Source organism: Cavia porcellus, unplaced genomic scaffold (assembly GCF_034190915.1).
Source record: "Cavia porcellus strain 051 isolate PalLab524CR breed Dunkin Hartley unplaced genomic scaffold, mCavPor4.1 scaffold_5, whole genome shotgun sequence".
Taxonomy (NCBI): domain Eukaryota; kingdom Metazoa; phylum Chordata; class Mammalia; order Rodentia; family Caviidae; genus Cavia; species Cavia porcellus.
Window position 1 is genome coordinate 31,419,216 of NW_026947488.1, and position 24,136 is coordinate 31,443,351.

Genomic DNA, 24,136 nt, shown 5'->3' on the forward strand with positions numbered 1-24,136 from the left:
ACAGCCATTTTGGAGAAAACAAGACATCAAAATAGGTAGTGCTGATTTAGTATCCTCTTGTTTTGAAGTCCGATCATGCTTTTGTTCTGTCTCCATCGGTTTTAATGTGTTGTATCTTATTGGATTTTATGTGATAATATAAACAAAAACTTTTATAGACATGGAGATTATACAGAAACCATTGTTCATTTTCTGTTAGTTGATTCTAAATACCCTGTAATACTGTCATTCTCTTGAATGGTTTTACATTGTCTTGATATGTTTGATGCTACAGTATATGAAGTTATACCCAAAGATTTTAAGGAAAGAGACACTATGGTAACTACTATTATGTTGAGATTATCCTGTGGTGAAACACTATTTTGCTTAAATGGCTATGTTTTGACCTGCACTGTTTTGTTGTTATGCCCTCTTTTTTTATCTCAATCTCCTTTTTTATTATCTACGTTTTTCTTTTTTATCCTTTTTTTCCCCAGCAATTATACTCACAGATTTTTTTTATCCTTTTAATTAAGGGAAAACTAAATAAAAAGTAGCAGGATATATTATAGTAACCCACTTTGATTTCCTATTAACTTGATTTGAAACTCTGTATTGCTCTCACCATCTTGTTTTGTCTGATTTTTCTCTATTCTGTTATGCTAGATAGTACCAAGTTTGAAAGTATAGGCAACAACTATGAAGACAATAAGATTCATTGTGACGCTCATTCTGGTTGACTATTATCTTCTTTTGAAGTCCTCTAATGTCTCCAATGTTTTGGTTTTATTTGTCTTATTCTTTACTGTTTTGTTCAATTTTATTATAACTGATGATATAGGCAATTCTTTTTAAGATAACAAGAGGCATTATGGTAACCATTGTTGATCACCTTGTATTTTGTTTTTATATTATGTATTATGTCCATCCTTTTGATTTGACTGACTCTGTCCTGGTATGTCACATTTGGTTTTACTTTCTTCAAAAAAAAAAAAAGCAGTAAGAACTGTGGGAGTAATAAAACCCAAAATGTGTAATTGTCATTGTACAAAAGAAAGGAAAAGGAAGTTCTCTAAAAGATATAACTGCATAATATATTTAAGTGTGTAAGATAGATAACCATATTTCTGAATTTTGTTGGATCATTGAACAAAACTGTTTGCAATCTCACTGTTTGAAAGTCCCCTCTATATGCTTTGATTTTGTAACTTTAACAACTATTTCCAAGATGACAATATGTAATTAACTAGTGATTTCCTGTTTTTTTCTGAAATTCTGTATAACTTGTATCCTTTTTCTGTTTTTTCTTTTTTCTCCTTAAATAAAATAAAATAAAAAAAACTTTGGAGAAATAAGATGTTCTATTTAATTTTATCTGAAAATTTATATTACTCCAGTAATATAAATTAAAAACAAAAGGCACAATTTAGAAACTCATTTATCAAATACTTCAATAACCTATTTAAAATCAATGGCTCTCAGAGCAGTTTTGAAAGCAACAGACTTTGCTGGCCTCCATAACTTTCAGTAAGGAAAGAATGATACTGGCACATATAGGCTAAGGACCAGGAAGGTACGTACTGTAATCACTCAGCCTCTCTACATGGTAGTCTTTCCACACCACGTCACTGAGGAACGATTTAAAATTGAGTGCTGTTTGTAATTCATCAGCTTGCTTTCTGCATTTCTCCAACTTCACTGTGACTTCCTTAAGAGGTGGATCGCTCTTCTTTTAACCCAAGAACCAGGCACAGCGTTTCACCCAGAACATAGTTACGGACATGTGATGATGGGGAGGAAGTAGAGTACTCCCTGACTATTCCAGCCTGACCTCCACATAGTTCCTTTGGCTGTGAACCTACGGCCAGACCTCCTTCTTCTCACCCAACCTACAGTGGCCAATGGGGAGGGATGTTCACTGCTGTAGTTCTGCTAACATTCAACTCGGGATACTATCTTCATTGCTACCTTCCCCCTGCACCAAATGGCAGCAGAAGCAGGTCGAAGTAACTACCATGACACAGAGCTGAGAAAAGCCAGCATAAAGCACTTTTATTGCAATAATAAAACTTGAAACTCATATGTGGTATGGGAGAGGGGGTGACTCTGAGGGTATATGGAATGGGGAACAAAGCAACAACGTCTCTCACCAAATCACTACACAGGACAGCAAAGGGTGAGAAGGAACTGAGGGAAGAAAAGCCAGGAGACTCTTTGAGGTCAGCAGAGAGAGCCAAGCATTAAAAAAGCAAAGAACAAAAAAACAAAAACAAAAAACGGATGCTGAAGCTGCGATGACCAGCATCATTATCTTAAGAGAACATTCAAGGAATTTGTCATGATGGCAGGGCTTTCATTGGGTGATAAATCTACAAACAGCACCTTCAATTTAAACTTGCAATTAAAGTTCTTAAAATTTAGGAAGTGGAGCTTGAATAGTTATAAGATTACAAAAGTCCTGAAAATCCATTAGAAAAACCACAGGATGGGGTGGGGGGGTTCAGGTCATGAAGAAGGCATCAGAGGTCCCTGCTGGCCCAGGGACAGATACCTATAGTGTCCAACTTCGCAGTGAAAGTGACCGGCTTTCAAAAGGCAAAGGTTTCAAGGTAGGTGGCTGAGGCTGTCAGAGGCTAAGGCTCTCCCCCTCCCTACTTCAGTTTTGGGTAGGGCTTTTAATTCAAGGACATCTCTCACAATGGAGAATAATTTGGCCCTCAACAGCATCTCAAATCTGCTATGGCTTTGCAGCGCAGCAGCAAGAATGTTTAATATATAATAGATAAAAATTTCATCCAAAAAAAATAAAATAAAGATTCTTGCAAACCCCACCCCCCAACACCAATTACTATTCTAAAGTTAACCCATTACTTGTGCTGTTAATACTTCACAATACACTTAATTGGAAACTAGATCCAAAACTTAAATCTTCAACCAAAAACAAAAACAAAATGAGTAACTTGAGGTTTATGGCATACAGTGTAGGTAAACACAACAAATACAAGGAGAAATGAAAGCAGAAATGGAGGTGTCAGAAGCAAAGCTGAGTGACAGAACACATTCAGTTGGGGTAGACTTTTATACAAAGAGTAGTGGGATATCAGGAAAAGCTTCATATGGATTCATGTGCACGCATCTGGAGACACAGGATCCCTCCATAGCAGATCTGTTGAGGACAGAAAATCTGTGAGTTCAAGCACTTTCCTGTTCTTTACAAAGATAGCCACAATGCCATCTGCCATGCCAACCCTGGCCCCAGCAGCTGACAGGTCTTGCTGGGACTACACCATTTGTCTTCTAGCTGGAGAAATCCAGATTGGCTGATGCTGGGGTCCCAGGTGAGCCAACTTCTTGCTGCTTAAATTGGTCCATGTATTTTGTTCTGCTCTGCTGTACTGAAGTTTAAGCACCGCTTGCTGTGGAAGCAGGACAAATGGATGCATGCTACCGACAGTATAGTTTCCATTATCTCTAGTCTCCAAGTTGGCTACATATAGGCATCACTTAGGGGTCTGAAAAAAATTTTAATGCCTAAATCCCATCCCCAGGCAGGGTAGATGTTTATAAAAAGTAGTGGAGATACTGCACTAGATTCAGACTGAGAACCACAGCCTTACCTGTCATGGTGAACAGACTGGAAAATGTATTCATTCACTCATTTAGTCAAACTTACAACTTTCTGAACTGCCTTCAGGCTTTGCTATGAGATTTCTTTTTCCCTTTTTAATTTTTTTTTATTTTTTGAGATCTTTGTAAGAAGCACTGAGATGTTTGACAGAGGGTAGGGTTAGGTCAGGATGACTGGTAATCCTCATCCCTTTCTCTCCTTTTTCATTCCTTCAACCCATCAGACTTACAGAAAATATTCCCAAACAGGATAATGCCAAGGTTCCCTGTATGCATTTATGTTCAAATAACTCATCTAAGAACAGGAAGAGGTGAAGACCTCTGGGCAGACACGAACTATCTGTCATTCTCTCCTGGTACAAATAATGAGCAAAGAAGCTAGAATTATCAACTCTGGCCAGCCCTGTATTACCCCAGTATGTATTTACATTTCAGGCTACTGAGAGAAAGGGCTGCTAATAATAAAAGAGCCTCTTTAAAAAGCCTGATTGCCATCACTGGGTTAGCAGCCACTTGCCACAGCTTTCAAACTAAAGTGTCCTCATTTAGTCTCTGGCTGTAGCCTCCTGGTTCCATGAGCAGGCGGGCAGTGAACAGGAAAAACTGGGTCATTTAGAAAGCAGATGACGGCATTCAAGTGTTTAATGATTCTAATACCTACATGAAAAGGGATGCCCTGTTAGGATATTATGTGTAAGTATAGAAGAGGGAGGTCGGGAAATGGGCTCTGGTCCTTTTGCTACAGGCTGCATGCAGCCTTGAGAAAGAGTTTTCACTCTGGGTCTGTTTCCTTACCTGGTGTACTAGAAGGCCGATTCAGATCCCCAGGTCCCTTCCCAGGACTATGTGACCTGAGTGAATCCTTTACACTTCATAAGCAGCCTCTGGCCCCATCTTTTTATTCACTGACAACAAGCTGACCTTGAGTGTCCTGAGCTTGTTCCCTGAGGCAGGTGGACTAAGGCAGTAATGCCTCACTCATATCTTCTAATGGGCAGTAATTAAATATTGTACAGCTAAGTCACACAAGCCACACGTTTGTTCAGACATGTTTTGCTTACTAGCATCTAGAAACATGAAGTAGAGAAAACTCATTGAGTCTTCCAAAGAACTAAAATACCAACACTATGTGGCTTGTGTCTCCACAGTCCCTAACTCAGTTAATCGGCTACATATAAAAACACTTTTATCTGAATGGCTGCCATTCTTACGAGTTTATTCCAGAACATACACCATCATTTTTCCTATGGGGAACCAGCTTTTACATTCAAGGTATACATTAAAAGAATGCCCTAGCCAGGCATGGTGGTACATGTCTGTAATCTCAGCACTCACGAGGCTGAGGCAGGATGATCGCCATGAGTTCAATGCCAGCTGGACTATATAGAGAGTTCAAAGTCAACCTGAACTACATAGCAAGCCTGTCTCAAAATCAAAAAGACTAGAAGAAGAAGAAGAAAAAAAAGATGTCCTATAGGAGAAGGGTATAGGCAAAAAGGTCTCATGGTTTTTCTTTCTTGTCTCTATCCACCAAACACTAGGCCTAACAAGGGAGAAGCAAAGTGACAGGCCCTGCAGTATTCTTTCCTTACCCAAGGACAGGGAGCTAAGGGAAGAGGCCACTCCTGTCATTCCAGTTTTAGAAGCTCCACATCGAAGACAAGAGTGGCATGTGGTGGGATGATGCCGGGATGCCCTTTGGCACCATAGGCGTAGTCTGGGGAGATAGTCAGTTTGGCTCGCTGACCCACACTCATCTGTGGAAAGAACAAGGAGAAATGCTCAGCTGGATACATTCCCAGTCTCTCTGGAGAAGCAGAGCAGTTTACCTAACGTTCTTGGTCAGTTAAGTGTTGTACGGGCTAAGATAGTCCAGTGACTTTGCAGTTAGCTGCTCAGACATCAGGTATTCCTCTTCCAAGCCAACAAAAGACTTAGAAGTTGGCGGTCAGACTCCAAGGTCACAGTAGCAGTGAAAACTCCCTCTTGACCACCTACAGGATCAGGCCTTCAACATTTCTACCAGGTCTTTCTGATGGCCACTGAGCAGGTAATAACCTAGAACCTTCCTCACCCAGTCCTTAGTAGTCCGTTACTCAGAGGAGATATGGTTAAGTGGCATGTATATTTCCTGAGTAAAAGAACTAGGGTCACCTTTGGTATTCATGAGGGATGTGTGCAAGGACTCGGAGGATACCAAAACCTGTGGATGCTTAAATCTCTTATAAAGAATATCTGCATAGTCTCTGTACATTCTCTTGAATATTTCACAACATTTCTATACTGCTTACAATATCTAATACAACGTAAATTCTAAGTAAATAGTCCTTATAATCTGTTGTTTAGGTGATAATGACAAGAAAGGTTGTACATGTTCAGCACAAAATGACTTCTTGAAATACAAAGTAGTTGGGTTAATCTATTTTTTGTGTGTACTTTCTATATTTATACTTCTACTGAGAAACTTCAAAATAGCGTGCTTTTTGCAGTACAAAATGGCATGCTATAATTTATGAGATTATTTATATATTTGGAACGCTGTATACACAGAAAGTGTCTTTGGAAAGATACGAACAATCCCTGTGTTTTTCTATGGAGAGAGTAGTGTGAAGAGTGACTAGTCACTCTTCACTAAGGTGGGCCTGAGGGACATAGCTCAGTGGCACAGTGCCTGCCTGACAAGCACCAGGTCATAAGTTTGATTCCTGGCACCAACCCACCCCCAAAAAACTCCAAACAAAAAACAACCCCACACAACAACAAAGACAACAGTGGCCAGGGTGAGGGAAAATGTTATTTCAAAAAATACATTTGTATATTTTCTCTAGTTTCTAATCAAATACAAAGTAAAGATAAATGTCTATTTTCTGAAATGCTGAACAGGTTTTCTGTCATATTTCTATCCTTTACCTCTTTTACTTTTTAGTCTCCACACGTGCATTTCTGGCTCTGATCCAGCATGAGAAATAACAACTGAAGAGGAAGCTATGGCCTGAAACCAAGTTTCTAATGCAACTCAGAATCTGTACTTTAGCATCTTTGAGAAACTGGGACATACTGGATCAAGATGGTAAGGACAAGTAAAAGCATATGGTTTTTATCTAATAAAATGCAAAAGCAATCCTGTCTTTTGACAGTGCTGGGATTTAACCCAGGGTAAAGGCTCTGGGTTCAACCAATGCCTAATATTAACAATAGCAACTACCTTTTAATGTATTAATATGGAAAGATGCCAAAACATACTATGAAATGAAAAAAGAAACTGCCAAAATGATACCTGTGGCACCTGGAATCATGTAAAACCAACAAGGGCACAAGACAATCCCTCCTTCTTCCTATGGCTTTAACTCAATAGTCTATAGAGGAGAGTTTAAAAGATACCTTATGTAGTTCTCAAACTATCCAATCGTTTCATAAGTGACAGGGCTGAGGAATCTGACCCCAAAGCAAAGGGATCTAGACCATGCCCAGTTCTCTCACACCTGGAAAACCTGGGATGTGACTTAAGTTGACAATGCTACCTAAACAGTAGCTATAGCAGTTGGGCCATGCAACACAGTCACTATCCCAATGCTGAAACAGTCACAGAAGACGAGTTGTCATGGGAGATGGCAGATGTGCTACAGACCCCAGAGCTGGCCAGATTACATGCACAAGGGTGAAATGATATGGCTGACAAGGTTTCCCAAGAGAAGGAAGCCACAAAGGGCCTCTTCCCTGTACTGCCACCCTCTGCCCTGCAGAAGCACAAACTCAGACACCTAGGGGAAAGAGGCTTGGGGTTTCTGAAAGTCAAGCAATTTACAATTCAGTGATATTTTATAAAGTGGAACAACGTGTATTCTGGAAAATAAAAAAATTTTATCTTGGTTAAATTTCCTGTTCTCTTGGTGAGAGGGAAAAAGACTAATAACCCATCACCCAGAACCTGATTATAAGCCCTCTGGGTCACTGCAAACATCCTTTTACCTGGTTAAAGACAAGAGAAAATTCCTCGGCTTGATGAGAAGACAGAATCCAACTGAAATTTGGCAACCCTGGGTCCCCTACAGTCTCCTGGGAATTCTGTCACGTTGGCAGAATAAAAGCTATTTCCACAAATGGCAGGGAAGAAATGAGGTAACAAACTCAAGACAAAATTAGTTTCTCCATGAGTATGACCTCTCAGAAGTGACACGGTCAATAGTAAAAGAAACACAAACCGAAACTACATGACACACCATTTTCCATGTATCATATTGTCACAAGGCCAGAAGTTTAATACTGCACTGTACTGCTGGAACTGGGAGGAGCCAGCATTGTTATAGCCTCTCAGTGGTAGCTCTAGAGTGTAATCCTTCTGAAGGCAATGTGACAAGGCCTGTGCACGCAGCTTTGAGCCACTCATCCTACTATAGAGAATTCTGTTCTACAGCAACACTTGCATACATGTAAAATAAAGTGCACATGATGAACCATTGTGGCATTTTTTATAATAAAATATTAGAGATGATCCTAACAGCCATCATTAGTTCTCTGTCAAACAAATTGTAACACACTCATTTCAGGAAGTACTATGCAGTTGTACATGTACAGCTGTTTTATGTTTTAAAAGCAAAAAAGAATAAGTACATTTTCATATATGCTCCAAGAAACTGTAATACAAGGCACACTTGTGGCTCACTGAATATGACAATAGATATTTGTGGGGGATATCAGAAGAAAGGGTGGGATGAGATACACCTTTTTTGGTTTTTAAACCATGAGTATTTTCCTTTACAAATAATTTAATAAGTAGACACAAATAACAAAACAAATGACAGCATACCTGGGCTACTCCTTCTTCCCAACCTCTGATCACCTCCTGCTTGCCTAGCATAAACTTAAAGGGCTTGTTTCTGTCCCGGGAAGAATCAAATTTCTTTCCATCTTCAAGCATCCCTGTGAAAAAGGGCAGATGTAACATGAGGAACAAGGAGAAATGACAGGAGGCAAGTCAGAAACTCACGGTGAAGGATTCATCACAGATGTCAGCATTAATGGGCCTGGTAGCATGTTCTAGGCCTAGACCTAAGGAAGATTTGCTGTGACCTCACTGGCAGCTAGGGAGTTAGGGCGGTCCTTGATGCCAAGCAGTAAGTAAACCCCTGAAGGACTCACCTCCAAGAGGCAGCTGCAGTCTACTTTGTTTTGGAGGTGAGGCATATCCTCCTGTCACGACCTTTTCAGCACTACCTGGGTTGCTCCCAGATTAAGAGTAACTCGTCCTTCTAAGACTGACACAATCACTTACAGTCCAAGAGTCATATTCACCCTCAAGCCCTTATTACCTTTTACACATAACATGTAAAATATAACTCGTCTTCTGCTGAGGTAGAGCTCCTACCACCACGACACCACGGCCATCTCAGTGGCTCACTGAATATGACAAACACACGGTGCTGCTCTCCTGGTTGGGTAACTGGGTGTTCATCCAGGGAAGAGAACCCATTTAGCATCCTGGGGTGTGGGATGAGAAGTGGGATGCAAGCTTCTCGTAGCATTCTGCTGCTGAGAGTCGCACACCAACAAGGAACCTGGGCACAGACTGACTTCTGCTATTTTTCTGGCAAAAGTAAAAACCAACTTAGGCTGATTCAGAAAATGAGAGAACTTGTGCAGCATTCACCTTATATATATTTTATCCCAAAGTAGCCCAGCTCTCTGAAGCTCCCTTATCTACACACAAATCCACTCAGCTGTTTCCCATGATAGTAGCTCCATTTCACAGAGAAGAAACTGAGGCAGCAGTGAAATAATTTGCTGAAAGGTTAAAGCTAGGCCCTTGGATCCAAATTACCATGTTCTTTCTACTACACTGGTGTCCCAGAAGCCAGACAAATCACAATGGCATCCTCCAATATAAGGGGAAACACCAAAGATTGAGATCTCTGAGAATGAGTCCCCTGACAAAAGAGAAAAGCACATCTGTAATAGACATCTACAACTCCCTTTCAAAACATACCATCAGTATTAAGTTCTCGGAAGCCGGAGTCACCCAATTGTTATAGCTGATGCTGAGTTTCTGGAAATTCTCACACCAGAATTCCAGACTGAAAGAAGCCAGCCAGTCCACATATATACCTGACATGAAACTGATATTATCAGAGGCTGAGGGTGGGCACGCCCTCAAGGTTAAATATCACAACTATCAAACAGAACTGCATTATATAAGTGTATGTGTCTTGGGAGGAAGGGAAATCAACCCAAAATCTCAGCCTAAAAAAACAATGTCAACATCATAAGGAAGACAGGGAAACAAAGATAAATAGACAGCATTATCATCACATCCACCAGACTCTGTAGACTTTAAACATAATAGGAAATGGAGTGGGGAGGGGAGAGGAATGTCTTGAGCAAAATGGGCATAGACACAGCCTGAAGTCCCTCTAGAAGCAGGAACTGCTTCCTTAGAACCTGTGAGCTGGCGTATGCACTTAGCTCATTCTTTTGCCAGAGTAATCAGTATCTGATAAAAGAAATGACAAATAGCAGAACTTGAATACTTTTGTATACATAAGCAACTGGGAGAGAAACAGATCCAACACTGTACCAGTAACTGCCATCATACACAGACCCACTGCAAGTTTTATGCTGAACTTGAGCCAACTGAACCCAAGGTCAGGGTGGTAGCGGGTAATGAACACTTTCGGTAGCCACCCAAGGTGACGGCCAGTGAATGGTAGCACATGGTTGCAGTGAAAGGTTTTATTTAGCTGAAAGAGGATTGGGAATCATGGAGGGAACTGATAACCAGAAATAGACTCTTTCCAGTTGTTCTTCTGAGCAGACCTTGAGCCAGAGTTCATAGTTTCTTGAGTAGTCACAGTGGACAAGGTAATAAATAGGTGAGGAAACATCGTGGGGAAAGGGCCCAGGACACCAAGATGGTCCCTGGTCTCTGAGCCCTGACTGTTTGTAAAGGTGGGTTGAATTAAATCTAGAGTAAAACATGCCCAGGGGTACTTCAAAGCCAGGCTGTGACACAATCCAAATTTACAGTTTTTCCTCCTTTGTGACTGGGCCATCAACTTTCCAACAACACCAACAGCCCAGTCTAGGAGATGAGCTGGAATCAAAGTCTTTCCCTATGTTAAGGTTGGTGTGGGGTGAGGCATGGACCAGTTTGAGCACTAAGACGTACTAGTTTAGGCATATTTCAGCTACTCTGAATGCCTCCTGAGTCTTCCTGGGAAGTTCAGTCTTACGGATAAAAAAGACAGGAAGAAACCTCCCATTCTGGCTTCCTCTTGTAAGAATGTGGTGTTTGGAACTACAGCAGCGGCCCTGAGACCCTGAGGTCAGGAGCAGCAGCAGTCATTCTGATGCCCTCAATCACCTTCTTGAAGACTTGCATTCTAAAGTGACTTATTGTCTGCAATTTGAAGGCAAAATATAAAGAGAGTAAAATGACTGGTGATTACCAGGAGTCTGGGTGGGATAGATGAGCACATGTAACTCAGGGCACTGAAAATAATCCTTATGAAACTATAATGGTGGCTACAGATCATTATACATTTTCCAAACCCACAGAATGTACACCAGGAATGAATATGATACACTTACTTTTAAAAAGAATCTGATCATGACCCATCAAATTTATTTTTATGATACATTAATGGGTTACAATCCATAGTTTAAAAAACACAGTACACCTAACAAAAGAATTATACTATTTCTTACCAAATCTAAACATGGCCCCAATCTGGGCAAGATCATATTTTGATTGTAATGAAGAACTGTCAACTACGGGGAGAAACTTCCTACATGCTACATTTATTCCCAATGAAACTAGTGGAGAGCAACAACCTTCAGCTATTACATGTACTAATGCTGCTTTGCCTGAAGCAAGGCCTCAATTCTGACCACTACCAAGCAGGGAGCACAAACTGGGACATAATCGCTACCTGCTGCTGACCTGGTCTGAAGATGTGAATGGTTGCTAGTGCACCAATTGTGTCTAATTACTGCTCTCTTGAGCTTATGTGGGACAGACACTGAGGGGCAAAGCCTTTTTCTATTACCTCAGGAAGTCACAAAAGCCAGGAAGCAGAATCTCTCTTCCCATGACCCTTATTATTCTATGTTATTTCAGATTAGCTGTTGTCCTAAAAGGAGGACATGAGCATTGCTCCAGAATGTCAGATCACAGGCACTACCTGTCAATCCCATTTACATGTCTTCACCAGGAAGGGCTGGGGTGTGGAGGTGGGGACTTTCCATAATCCAAGTCCAAAACCTAAACAATAGCCCTAGAAGTGAGCAAATGGCTGGTGATTAAGTGTCATACAAGGCACAAAAAATAGGACAAGGAGATGCTAAAAGGAGGGCTTCACCAATAAGGAAGAACAGACCCTTCTATATGGCTCTAAGTGGCAAGGCTGGGGCGAAGAGGCAACAAGGAGGAGAAGCAGCAATATTTGTTAAAAAGACAGGAATATATGTGCACATAGTTTTCTAGGATGTGAATTATGCCATTCAGCACTGAATGCAGGATGTAAAGAGAAGTTGTGGTGTCAAAATGGGTAGTGAGACTTCCAGTTTCAGGTAATGGAAGAAAAAGGATCAACCTTGTTCCTAAAATAGCCAAAAAACAAATACCCTCTCCAATGCCAAGAAACAACCTGAACAACACACAGCCAAAATATTAATTTTTAAGATATTAGACACTCACATAAAGGATAGCAATCCCTGAGAGATAGGAAACAAACAAAGGGGATATACAATTGCTCCAGCTTGTATCTTTTTGAGTTTTTAAGGAGAGGGAAATGGAAATAGGGCAGCTAGAGGCTGCTGATGGAACAGAGCACCAGGCAGGAAGCACTGTACAAAGAGAGATCTCAGAAATCTGCAAAGGACCGTTTTTGAGTATTCAGCAGACTACTATCCTGTGAACCTATATGAAGAAACAGTATGTAAGACCAGGAGAAGAACTATCCAAAATATTTACAGGGAGCAGCTGATCAGAGCCTCATGCACTGGGTATAAAATGCAAGATCTCACCTCAGTAAAGGAAAGTAATGAGCCCTAAAATGAACACTGCTCCAGAACTATTTAACAAGTCACAAAAGCAAGGTCCACAAGGACTAAACTGTTACCTAAGTAATTTAAGTGATTCTTAGTAGGAGCAAGAATAAAATATCTAGCATTCCAAAAGTTAAAATCCACAATACCCAGCCTACAAATTACCAGATATACAAGGATGCAAAAACACAGGGAAACAGATAAAAAGGATATTGAGACTTAAATTTCTAGAGATGAGAACTACTATGTATGTGAAGAAAAATACATTGGTCTGAAACAATGTAAAAAAAGGCCCAAGTTCAGATTCATGCTTTATATCACTATCAAATATCAACTCAAAATGGATCACAGGCCTAAAAAATACTAAGCCTATAAAATTTCTCCAAGTAAACACAAGAAATCTTTGTAATCTTGGCTTAAGAATTACCTAGATATGATGTTAAAAAATACCAACTATAAAAAAATGTGAATGTCAAAATTAAAAATTATTTTTAAAATTTAACCATAACAAAACAATGCATTTTAAAAAGACAAAAGACTTGAAGAGGTATGTCACTGAAAGAGATGTATATGGATGGCAAGTAAGCACACGAAAAGATATACAACGTTTTTATTATAAAAATACAAATTAAACCTACTATTAACTAGATGACTATTACTTTTAACTAGAAAAGTATAACTAGAAAGACTGAAAATATCAGATCTCAGGGAAGATGTGAAGAAACTAGAATTTTCACATATGCTGGTTGCAGTCTGAGTTAAATATATCTCCCTTATGACCTAGCTACTCTATTCTGGGTACTTATCCAAGAGAAAGGACAAATTATGTCCATACAAAGACTTGTACACAAATATTTAAAGCAGCTTTATTTGTAACAGTGACTAGGAAACAATCTAAACATTGTCAAATGTATACTGGATAAACAAGTACATGCATACAGAGAAAAATACTCAATAAAAAGGAATAAACAAACATATGGAATGATTAGAGGAATCTCAGAATAATTATGTTGAATAAAAGAAGCCAGACCTAAGAGTACATAATGTATGATTGATTTATAATTAGAAAATACAAACTTCTGACAGAAAAGCACACTGGTAGTTGTTTGGAGAGGGTAATGAGGGAGATACCACTGAAGAACGAAGAACATATAAAACTTATGAAACTGTACACTTTATTTATATTTTATTTATTTATTTAGAGACAGGATTTCACTCTGCAAGTCAAGTTGGCCTTGAACTCACTTTGTAGCTTAGGCTGGCCTCAAACTTGCAGCAATCCTCCTGCCTCAGCCTCCCAAGTATTGGGATTACAGGCATGCGCCACCACACCAGCTGAAACTGTACACTTTAACTGTGTAGTTTATTAGATGTCAATTATGCCTCTAAAAACTTTTAAAAAATAGTTTGTGACGTTTACTTTAATCCTGTACATGTTTAGCTCTGGCAACAGGTGGCAAGTGCTTCCTCTATCTTGGAAGGAGCAGGTAAGCAGCCAGCAGCTTAGGTCTCAGCAGCTACTCCAATTTTAGCTTGGAGAACTCTATGCCAGGACCTGGAGCTCTTGACCAGTGAAGCCACCTGCCAATTTAGTGCCATTAATTTCCTAGAGAAAGCATGCTCTACCAGGGGGAGGCACTGAGGTTATAGTTCTGACATGTCAGCTAGCATTCTGTAGGCTCTAAAGTCCCATTCGCATAAAGCATCCTGATCATTACCTTTTATTGGAAGCATTTGCCACCTTCATTTCCAACTATGCACTACTATATCTCATGACCAAAAACTGCCCAGAAGACCTCCGTATTTTTTATATCAAGTATTATGTGTTAGCCCTTGGGACTTACTGCAGCTTGAGGTCACAGATTTGCACTCAGTTTTATATTCCTATGACATTCAGTTCAAGCCTTGGCATTCACAATGCTGGCACACCAAGTACCTTTGGATTTGTTTCATTTGCATGATTTTTAAAAACCAGAAGGACAAGCAGAAGCAGAAGGCTTCCATATTTAGATCTTTTCCATATATGGTAAGAAATATCCCACAAGTTATCCCAGAATGGCAGTATTTACTTTCAGGTCCTTTAAGTTACTAATCAGTGAGAAAAATGAAAATTGGGCATCTTTAGTTAAAAGTAAAACCACCAAAGAAGTAAAAACTGTGGTTGTATGCAGAATTAATGTTGTCTTCATCTGGATCTTTCCTCAATCATACGGCTGTTTTGAGAAGAACTAGATTCAAATCCTTAGTGATGGTTAAATTCAGTCTCTTCCACGTGACCTACTCTTTCCTGCTGCTTATCTGAGTGCACTTGTGCAGAAGGACACAGCAGAGGGTTATGAGTTGGCCAGCAACTGCGGGGCAGACAACATACACTGGACTGTGTTCCTGGTGACTGGCCCATGACACAGAAGCCAAGACCCAAGACCAGGACTTAGAAACTCACGAGTACCACTGGCCTATTATTTTGCTAATAACTCAACAGAAACAGCCCTTTCCAGTGTACGCTGCTTTGTGGAAGGCAGAGTTTCCACATGCTATCTACTAAGTATGGGAAGATAACTGAGGAAGACATCTTTGGTTTTAGCACTGGTAGTAAAAGGTCAATTCACAATGTGGTGTACAGCAGCTCAATAATTTTTCCAAGTTTTCACAGATAGCATTTTACTCAGACCGAAAAAACTATGGATATTTTAAAGATTAAAAAAAAAAAAAATTCCTAAACCTAAATAACAAAACAGCTCAAGCCCCAAACTTTCAAAACAAAATAAGGTTCTTACCATTTGGGGGGGAGGAGGAGGGAGAGAGGGAGAGAGAGAGACAGACAGACAGAGACAACAGAGACAGAGAGAGAGAGAGATCTACTTTCAACACAGGTGAGTTTCATTAAGTACAACCAATGAAAGGAGGTAGGGGACCCATGCTGAAAACATTTCTCTACAGATGTCCATTTGAAGCCACTTAGAATGTTCCCAAATGGATATACTGACCATGGTCTAATTGCATAGCTGTTTCTCTTCACTTCTCTATTAGTAGCAGCAGCTCTCTGAACCACCTTTTGCTCAACTAGTAAAACCCACCACCTGCACATACAACTGCCTGGTAAAGAACACTTCTTCCAGCCTGAGTCTCTAGCTCACCCAAAACCCCTTCATCCGACCAGTTTTATGCTTGGGGATGGGGCACCTGTATTTGCTTCCAAATCCATTCACTGTAGTTATGCTAATGATGCACTGATGATATAATTAAATAGCCTGTAAATCAATCAAATGTGAGTGTGACTATAAAAAGCAGTCCCAGCTGACTGCTCAGAGAACAGGCAAGTCATTAAAAAAAAATACTGCTTAGTGAATAACTAACTACACAGGAACAAGACCACTGTATGTTTGGATAGAGAAATCTTTAAAATTGGGAAAGATTTTAAAACTGGGAAAAATAGTTCCTTATACTAGCGCTTACTCTATTTAAAAAAAAGCCAAAATGCCTTTGCATTTCTCATTTTAATAACAATACAAGGAAGTACTGTCACATTAAGTCACAAGAAAAAGTGAGAAGGAAACACTATTTATGGATATTGAGTTTAAAAGGTAGAAACTGCATTTTTCTGTAAGGCATTAGTTCTAGTCTTCTCTTTCAGATTGCTATTATTACCTCCTTGGTCTTCTTGCTTCTGTTCTTTAAAAATGCTAGTCAGGGGGCTGGAAGTTTCTCTCAGGGCACAAGCACCTGCCTGGCAAGTGCAGGGTCATGAGTTTGATCCACCGGTACCAAAAAAAAAAGTGCAGATATAAAATGCTAGTCAGACTGTTATTCATCTAAAAATAACTTCTCCTGGCTCCCCATCTCCTTTAGGAAGATAAAGTCCTTTAAAAACTGACTTATAAGCGCTTGTAAAATCTCCCCTTCTTTGATATCTCTCTGACCTCACCTCTGATTACTCTTAACACTTAACCACTCCCAGAATATTGCTTCCTTATGTTCTGTATACAAACCAGGGAAACTCCTACTCCAGTGCCTTTGCACTTGTTATTGCTGTTGCCTAAAAAATTCTTGTTCAAGCAATCACATGGATCACTCCCTATCTCTCTCAGCTCTCTGCTCGAATGTCACTTCCTCATTTGAGGTCTCTATCATTCTTTACCTGCCAACTCCTTAGCACTTACTGGCTAACATACACTGTAATTCTGCTCATTACTCATATTATTTATCTATCTTTTCCACTAGAATGTAAGATGTATGAAGTAAGGGCTATGTCTTTTTTAGGCCTAAATTTCTGGTATCCAGAACAATTCCTTGCACATACCAAATGTTCAATAAGTACTTAAAGAATTACCAGAGGCATATTTCTTCTCTGGATCCTTGCACATATATTTGGAAAATTCTTTCTCCTGCCCAAATGAGGCATATATATCCAGTGTCAGAAAGAACTTCTTTCAGGACATTCTAGCCTTACAGGTGCCAGGTTTTCCAGGTACTTCATTTTAACAAAGCAACTCTTGCAGGGTAAGCCCCTCAAGAGCAAGGCTGAGGTTCACCCGTCCATCTCCCAACACCTTCAATGAGAAACTGAGGAAAGGATTTGATACACTGACCTGTGTGCAATGGGTGCAAGAGGAAGGAATGGCCACAATTTTATTCATTTACAAAGGCTGAGCAAAGCCCATTAAGTTGTAAATACTTTCTCAATTGAAACAGAAATATTATACTAATCATAACAGAAACATAGGCTTTGTCCACTTCGCCAGAATCTAATGCCAGGACTTAAGGAAACAGAAATATTGTACCAGTCCTAACAGGAATGTGGACTTTGTCTACCACAGCTGATACCTAATGCCAGGTCCAAGGTGGCCTAATTCAGTCACTGAACACCTATTATGATATTCCAGTGCACTAACACCGAGCACTGCTGGGAGACCGTAAACTAAGAACAGTGGAGTCTGGCCTTCTGGAATCTGCAGTCTGTTGTGCAAAGAGTAAATGTAACTACACAGAGCCTGACTACAGTAAGAGATAAGAAGAAAATGACAGGCACCTTGTTGGAGAATCACAGATGTGTTTGTGTATACATGTGAAGAACCATGTTAGCCAATGATCAGTGAAACCCACTGACGGGGAGTCACGTAAGCCGTGATATAAAGAGTAGGAAAGAATTTAATTACAAGGCAGAAAAGATAATCTCCAGCTGATACATACAGTAAGCCCATTAGCACTTCATGAAAATTAGATTTTGGCCATCAAAAAAGCTCAAAAAGCCTACAAGTAACTGAATTTTATGGTATGTCAGTTATATTCAACAAAGCATTTTAAAAAAAAAACCTCCATGGGACATACAGATCATCGGAGATGATTGTGATTGGAGCAGTGAAATCAAGAAACTTACAAAGTAGTAAGTGAGAGCGTGTCAAAAGCAAACTGCAGCCAGCCTGAAGGAGCTCCTACTGGCCAAATTAAGGGCAATATTGTCATCAATAAAACCAAAAAAAAAAAAGAAAATGATTAATTTTAAGGCCATCCCTGAGCAAAATTTTCTGTAGCAACACAGCGTAGTAAAAAAAGAAAATAATAGAAGAGAAAAATCAGTTGCCACTACTTAAGGAATGAATTTAACACTGATTCCAATTTAAAAATGGGAAGAAATTAATTTTACCTTATGTTATCGAATAAAGACACCCAATAAACACATAACAAAGAACAAATTTTAAAAACAGCCACTTTGTGCATGTCAATGAAGAACTTTCTTCAGGTAAAAAGTCTCTGTGGGTGGAAATACCTCCAGGTAAAAACTGAAGAGGACAAGGTCGGCCAAGCACTCAGCTCAGTGCAAAGGGAAATGGCGATGCTTGCTACGCGTGCTGCTGATGAAATACTCATAGGGAGTTAATGTAGAAATCTAACACTGAATGTACAATTTCTATAAATTGTACAAATCAAGACTTGTGTGTGTGGAGTTATACAACGCCAGGAGGAAACAATGGGCAGAGACGGAGTATCATCTAAGATAACCAATCTGACTTCTCTCAGAAAAATTAGGGTCAGTAAGAAAAACTAGTATAAAGATTTTTCTAGAAAAAACACACTGAAGACAACTTGGGATGGTTTCAATGAGTTTAGTTTTAGGTACTGAATTTTTTCTTAGATGTTACAGATTGGAGGACAGAATACCTTCATTCTTAGGCTATCCACTAGTCTTCACAAGTACAATGTTAGGTTTGCAATGTAAAATAATTCAGCAAAAAAACACAGATTATGAAATGCATATATTCTACAAGTAGAAGAAAACTGCATGTCAAACTGTATGTCAAAATATCAACCACTGTGGAATCTAGGTGATAGTATATGGCTATTGTTCTATCTTCATTCTTCTTTCTCTGACAACTTCCCCATAAAGAGGTGCATATACATGTAAGAATGTTATGAAGTCTTCGGTTAATTTAAGAGAGCCTTCTTCTACTACTATCTATGCAAGAGAAGGAGGACAGCACCTATGTGATTCTGTATCTTAGTGGGCACAATCCCAAAGCAAAGTCATGTTTCTATAGCAAGGCTGAGTTTCACAATGTTAACATCTAGGAGAAACAAGACTGATGCACCACGCTTGCTCTCACAGCCACGCTGTACAGGCCTACCCTGAACCTTCTCATACACTGCTGGCCACAACCCAAACTAATAAACTTCCCTTGGCTCTCAAACATAAAAGAACAGCTTCAGTTCTCTTGAACCAAACATCCTAGGACAATGTTTTCAGATGAATCATTAGTGAGCTCCACCTCCCTTTCTGAGGTACCTATTTCCTCATTGGTGAATCAGGAAAAGGATGAGGTTGTAGTCCCCACCAACTGCACATATCTTAAGCTGCAGCAAGTCCGGGCCATCCAGGAAGCTTTACTGTCAACACAAGGCTCTGCCTTTTTCCCAGCATACATACAAAGGGCAGGGTGTGTAAATCACTCTACACCTGGGACACATGGGGGGCCTGAATAACAGTACGTGGAAAAACACCTCATTGTCACCCCCAATTTAACCCAGGCACTCCTCAAAACACGTGCCATTACTCTCATCCTACAGGAAGCTGAGAAAGGTGGGACAAATTTCTTAAATTCTTAAGAGTGTGGTACACAACAGAGGCAAGACAGGAATCCAGCAAAAGACTTAGGTCTGCTTGGGTACCACTGTTCATCTGGCACCACTTCTGCCCATGGCCTGGGCCAGCATATTCTAACACTTGGGATACAACCAATGTCATCTTTTTCCCCCTCACTTCCCACAGTCCCCTGTCCATACAGGAGCCAGAAGGAAGATTAAAACACAAGTCAACTCAAGACCTTCTAATGGCTCCTACCCTATCACAGGAAAAAGCAATGTTCTCCTAACAACCTACTAGACTGCATCTTTCCCTCTCTCACAGCCTATCATGTTCCCTCTTCACAACAACCTTCCCTAGCCTTGGACTCCAGGGGAGCCCAAATACCCTTTCCCCGTAGCCACAATGCCCACTCTCTTGCCTTCCTCTGAGTGATGCTGAGATGTCCGTAAGTCTCCAACTTCTCTATTAAAGGGAAAAGCCCTTTCCAACCTCCTTGCTTCAGTTTTCACAGTGCCTCTCTTCACTTGCTAAGTCACCTTGCCATGCGAGTCTGTGCACTGTGGATTAAACCCCACCAGATCAGATCTTTTGTGTATTTAGTTCACTGGCCATGTCTAGTGGCTTGGCTTACTGTTGCAGGAAGGAAAAAGGGTCCTTCACAAACTTCCTCAAACATCAGGGGGAAACCATCATTGAAACATCTCTACTAGAGGCAAGTCTTCTTCAAGATCACTGGCTCACCAAGAAACAGCCAGGAAACGAGTCCATGAACTTTAAAGCACGGGAGGGTAGGGATAGAGGCTAAAGAAAAGCAAGGGGCTTGAAGGGAGTGCAGGAGAGCAGCCAGGCTGATGGTCTCTGAAGAGAGAAGGCCGAGCAACTTTTGGTTACTCATGAACAGGAGGCCAGATCTGTGATCACTGAAGCCTGATCCCTAAGACAAGCCGTCCAGTTACTTTTCAAGAGGGTAAAAAAAGAATTCCTTCAACCCACTTGAGGTTGCTCTCATAATGGCAAGCACATGTCTGCGGGTGTGAGTAAAAGGGATGTGAACCGAGCTGTGTGCCAGAGCAAGCTCAACTGTACAGATGACGAAGCTCCTGTAGGCAGGGAGCAGGCTGTAAGAATCTACTCCATCTGCAAGACACTTAATTGGCGGGTTACCTTCCCACCTCCTCCCTCCCACCTCAATCAAGGCCTGTCATGCTCCCACAGTTCTTAGCTGCTGCCAGTTAAGTCTTTACTTTTTCTCTGGCACCACAGAGATGGTGTAGGCCTTGCTCATGCTCTGCTGTTAAGAGGTCATGGAAAGCACCAGAGAGGGCCTTGAAAGTGTCATCAAGGCCACTAATGGCAGCCACTAGTGATACTTAAAACATCCTTGGTATAAAAACCAGTCTATGCTATGCTCCAGTGACTTTAAGGGTATCTTCACCACTTTACCTTTACTGTCCTTATTTGGACCCCTCCTCAAATTAGAGGTAATTGACACCAGGCCAGAGCAGACTGAATTGAGTGTTCACTTGACCCCAACTTGGGTCAAAGAGATCCTCACTGTCAGGAACTATAATCGGCTTCATCAAGCAATCTGAGCCAGATACTCAAGAGACAGAGACTTAGCACTGGGTGGGAGGTTGGGGGTAAAGAGGGAGACATACAGAGCAACTCCCATCAGTTAAGAGAAGCAGAAAATAAAAATCTGTAACAGGATTACTGAAGCAGAAAAGGGGGGGTTTTGTTTTGGGGTTACAAAAAACAAAAGATGAAAAGAAGGGGCAACACCTTCACAAGAATTTCTGTTCTCTTCTTGGAGCCCAGTGGGCATCCTGCCTTCGAGGACTCCTTGAATCTTTATAATCCTCTTTTCAGATCACATTCCTTCAAGATGGATTCTGTTCTCAGTGACTTAAAAGCCTTAAACACACAGATGACATCTCATACTCCTACTCCCTCCCTCCCACAACCCCACAGGTCTGAAACAGGTTCTTCCTGGGAGGCTGGTGGCAAAGCCATGGGAACAAAGCCACCCGCCAGAGAACAGCCTATTCTGTGAGCATGAAGCAGAGCTGGCTTCTCACTAAGCCGTCTTTGTAAGGCTTATCAAAATGAAATTGAAAAAAAAAGAAAGCTTTCATCCCAATGCATGCCAGAGTCCTGCTGCTGTTCTGAGAATGCGTGGGTGGGTACCACCAGCAAGGAAAACACAGACATGAGAAGGCACTGGGAGCCCTGATGGTGTTCTGGGTCCTACAACCATCTGCTGGTTTAGGAAAAGGCTCCAGACATATTGTGTGGGGACATTTACCAAGAGGCACAACATGAGTTTCTGCCTACATGATGGTGTCCAGCCCATAATGGTACCAAAACATGTCCAAGGATTGGGGGCACAAACTTGGGAGTAGAACAGATGTAGGCAAACTGGGGGTCGGGGTGGGGGTGGAGGCAGGGGCTACAGCTGAAGATACAGCCTCAGCAATGGAGTCCTAGTGTCTGTGCTAGCTGGCTGTGGGAATTCAAGGAAATGCCTACACAGCCTGGCACTGTAAGTAAAAGGCAATGGTAACTTTTTTCAATTTGTTGATCATAAATGACCAGAATGACGTACTTTCTTCCACTAGACTCTCTCTAGGTTCAGGTGCCATATGATCACAGCTACTTAAAATGTCAAAATCACTTCGCAGTTTCATCTAAGACACCAGACTTTTCCTTACAAGGATGGACTTCCATACTCTTACGTTGGCGATCTTATAGTTTTTAATTCTCAACTCATTCCATCTTCTGTCCTCATTCTTAGTTAGCAAGTGCCAGAGAAATAAAGGGCACAGGACAGAGTCAGTTACCTTTTTTTGCCTTCCTAATATAAATCATTTCCCTTGAATGATCTTCTCCCATGATGGAGGAGAGAAGGGCTTAAGTTATTAGCAGCTTGGTCAGAACTGCCCAGGGAGGAAAAGGAAGAGGAGAAGAAACAGAGGAAGGAGGGGGAAGGGAAACAGGGAAAAGGGGAGGGAAAGTTATTCATATCAACTGTGGCTACTCCAACAGCTCCAGTCCAGGAGCCAAACGCCCACAGCTATGGAATCACAGCTCCCTCCGACCCTCCTCCCCTTCCTATACAACCTAGGAGTTCCTTCTAAAGGCATGAAATAAAAGATGGTCCCAAGGCTCAACTGTACAGATGACAAAACTCCTGTAGGCAGGGCACAGGCCATAAAAATCTACTCCATTTGCAAGGCATTTAACTGTCGGGATACAAGACTGATGCTTGAGTAACTGCTGGGGGAGAGAGGGGTCTGAAATATCTGTTAACTTACATTACTGCGAGTACCCTCCCTGAGCCTCTAGTTTTTTTATCTTCAAAACGGGTATGAGAAAAAAATCTCTACTACTAGAAGGGCTGGGGAAGATTAAATGATAGCCTGGACCATTAATGACTAAAGCTTGGGTAAGAAGTTCAAAGGTAAGCGGAAAGGTAACAGTACAGGAGGATCTGCTGCTGAAGAAAGAATTTTGAGTTCCCCCAAGCGATAAAGGGTAGACTTGGAATTACCTTGTCCCTCTGTCTCCACTGAATAGAGGGCCAAATCTGGAGAAGTGTCAATCGGGACGTAGAAATAGCATAAACATTCCTTTAAGGTCTCTGGCTAGGGCTCTGCCCGTTCTTGAGCGTGTGCCCTTGGTCACCGAGCCTCAGTTTCCTCGTCTGCGCAGTGGGCACAATGGCAGCATCTCTGACACAGACTGTTTTGGAGTTGCAAGATAACAGCTGGCCATAGCCACCGCTCAACCCTGCCGGTTCGCGTAACCTCGGGCTACGCAGGCCTAAGGCTGACCCTCCGGGAGCGGCCACCGCCCAGGCCTCGGGCTCGGGCCACGAGGCCTCATCGCCGGCACGCCTCGGGTCCCCATCTGTGGGGACCGGCCACACACGGGCGGGGTCCGCGGCTCAGGCCCCCCACCCCGCAGGCCCGCCACACTCACCGGTGTAGTGCACTACGCAGGTCTGGCCACGCTTCGGGAAGGTGCGCCCTGGGGAGACAGACAGACCGCTGGATGAGCAAAGGCGCGCGGCGGCGAGGCCCCAGGGCCACGGGCGCCCTACTCACCGTCTCCTGGGGAGATGGTCTCCACCTGCACTCCCATGGCGGCGACGGCGGCGGCAACGGCGGACGCTGGGCGGGCGGTGCGACAGACGGCGTGGACACAGAGCAGACCTGGCGGCGGTTCCAAGGATCTGCTTCAGTCCTCCGCCGGTCGCCTGCGCACGCGCGCGCCCCCGCACGCCCCGCCCCGCGTGCGCGTCCCCCAGGCGGCGCGCGCGTACCGGAAGCGCCGTCTGGGGCACAGAGGGACCGGAAGTTGAGCAGTTGCGAGGTCTAGGTGTGCTGCTATGTGGGAGGGCGCGTC

At 41.8% G+C, this 24,136-nt stretch overlaps 1 protein-coding gene across 1 annotated transcript; it reads right to left on the reverse strand.

Annotated features, from left to right (window-relative positions):
• Window positions 1-2,006: 2,006 nt before the first annotated feature.
• Window positions 2,007-24,025, reverse strand: Fkbp1a (FKBP prolyl isomerase 1A). Its single transcript, XM_003476346.5, has 5 exons — window positions 23,836-24,025; window positions 23,711-23,758; window positions 8,414-8,526; window positions 5,199-5,363; window positions 2,007-3,145 (listed from the first exon to the last, which is right to left on the reverse strand). Exons 1-4 carry the CDS (start codon window positions 23,870-23,872, stop codon window positions 5,235-5,237), a joined length of 327 nt encoding a protein of 108 aa, XP_003476394.1. The 5' UTR covers window positions 23,873-24,025; the 3' UTR covers window positions 2,007-3,145; window positions 5,199-5,234.
• Window positions 24,026-24,136: the final 111 nt, after the last annotated feature.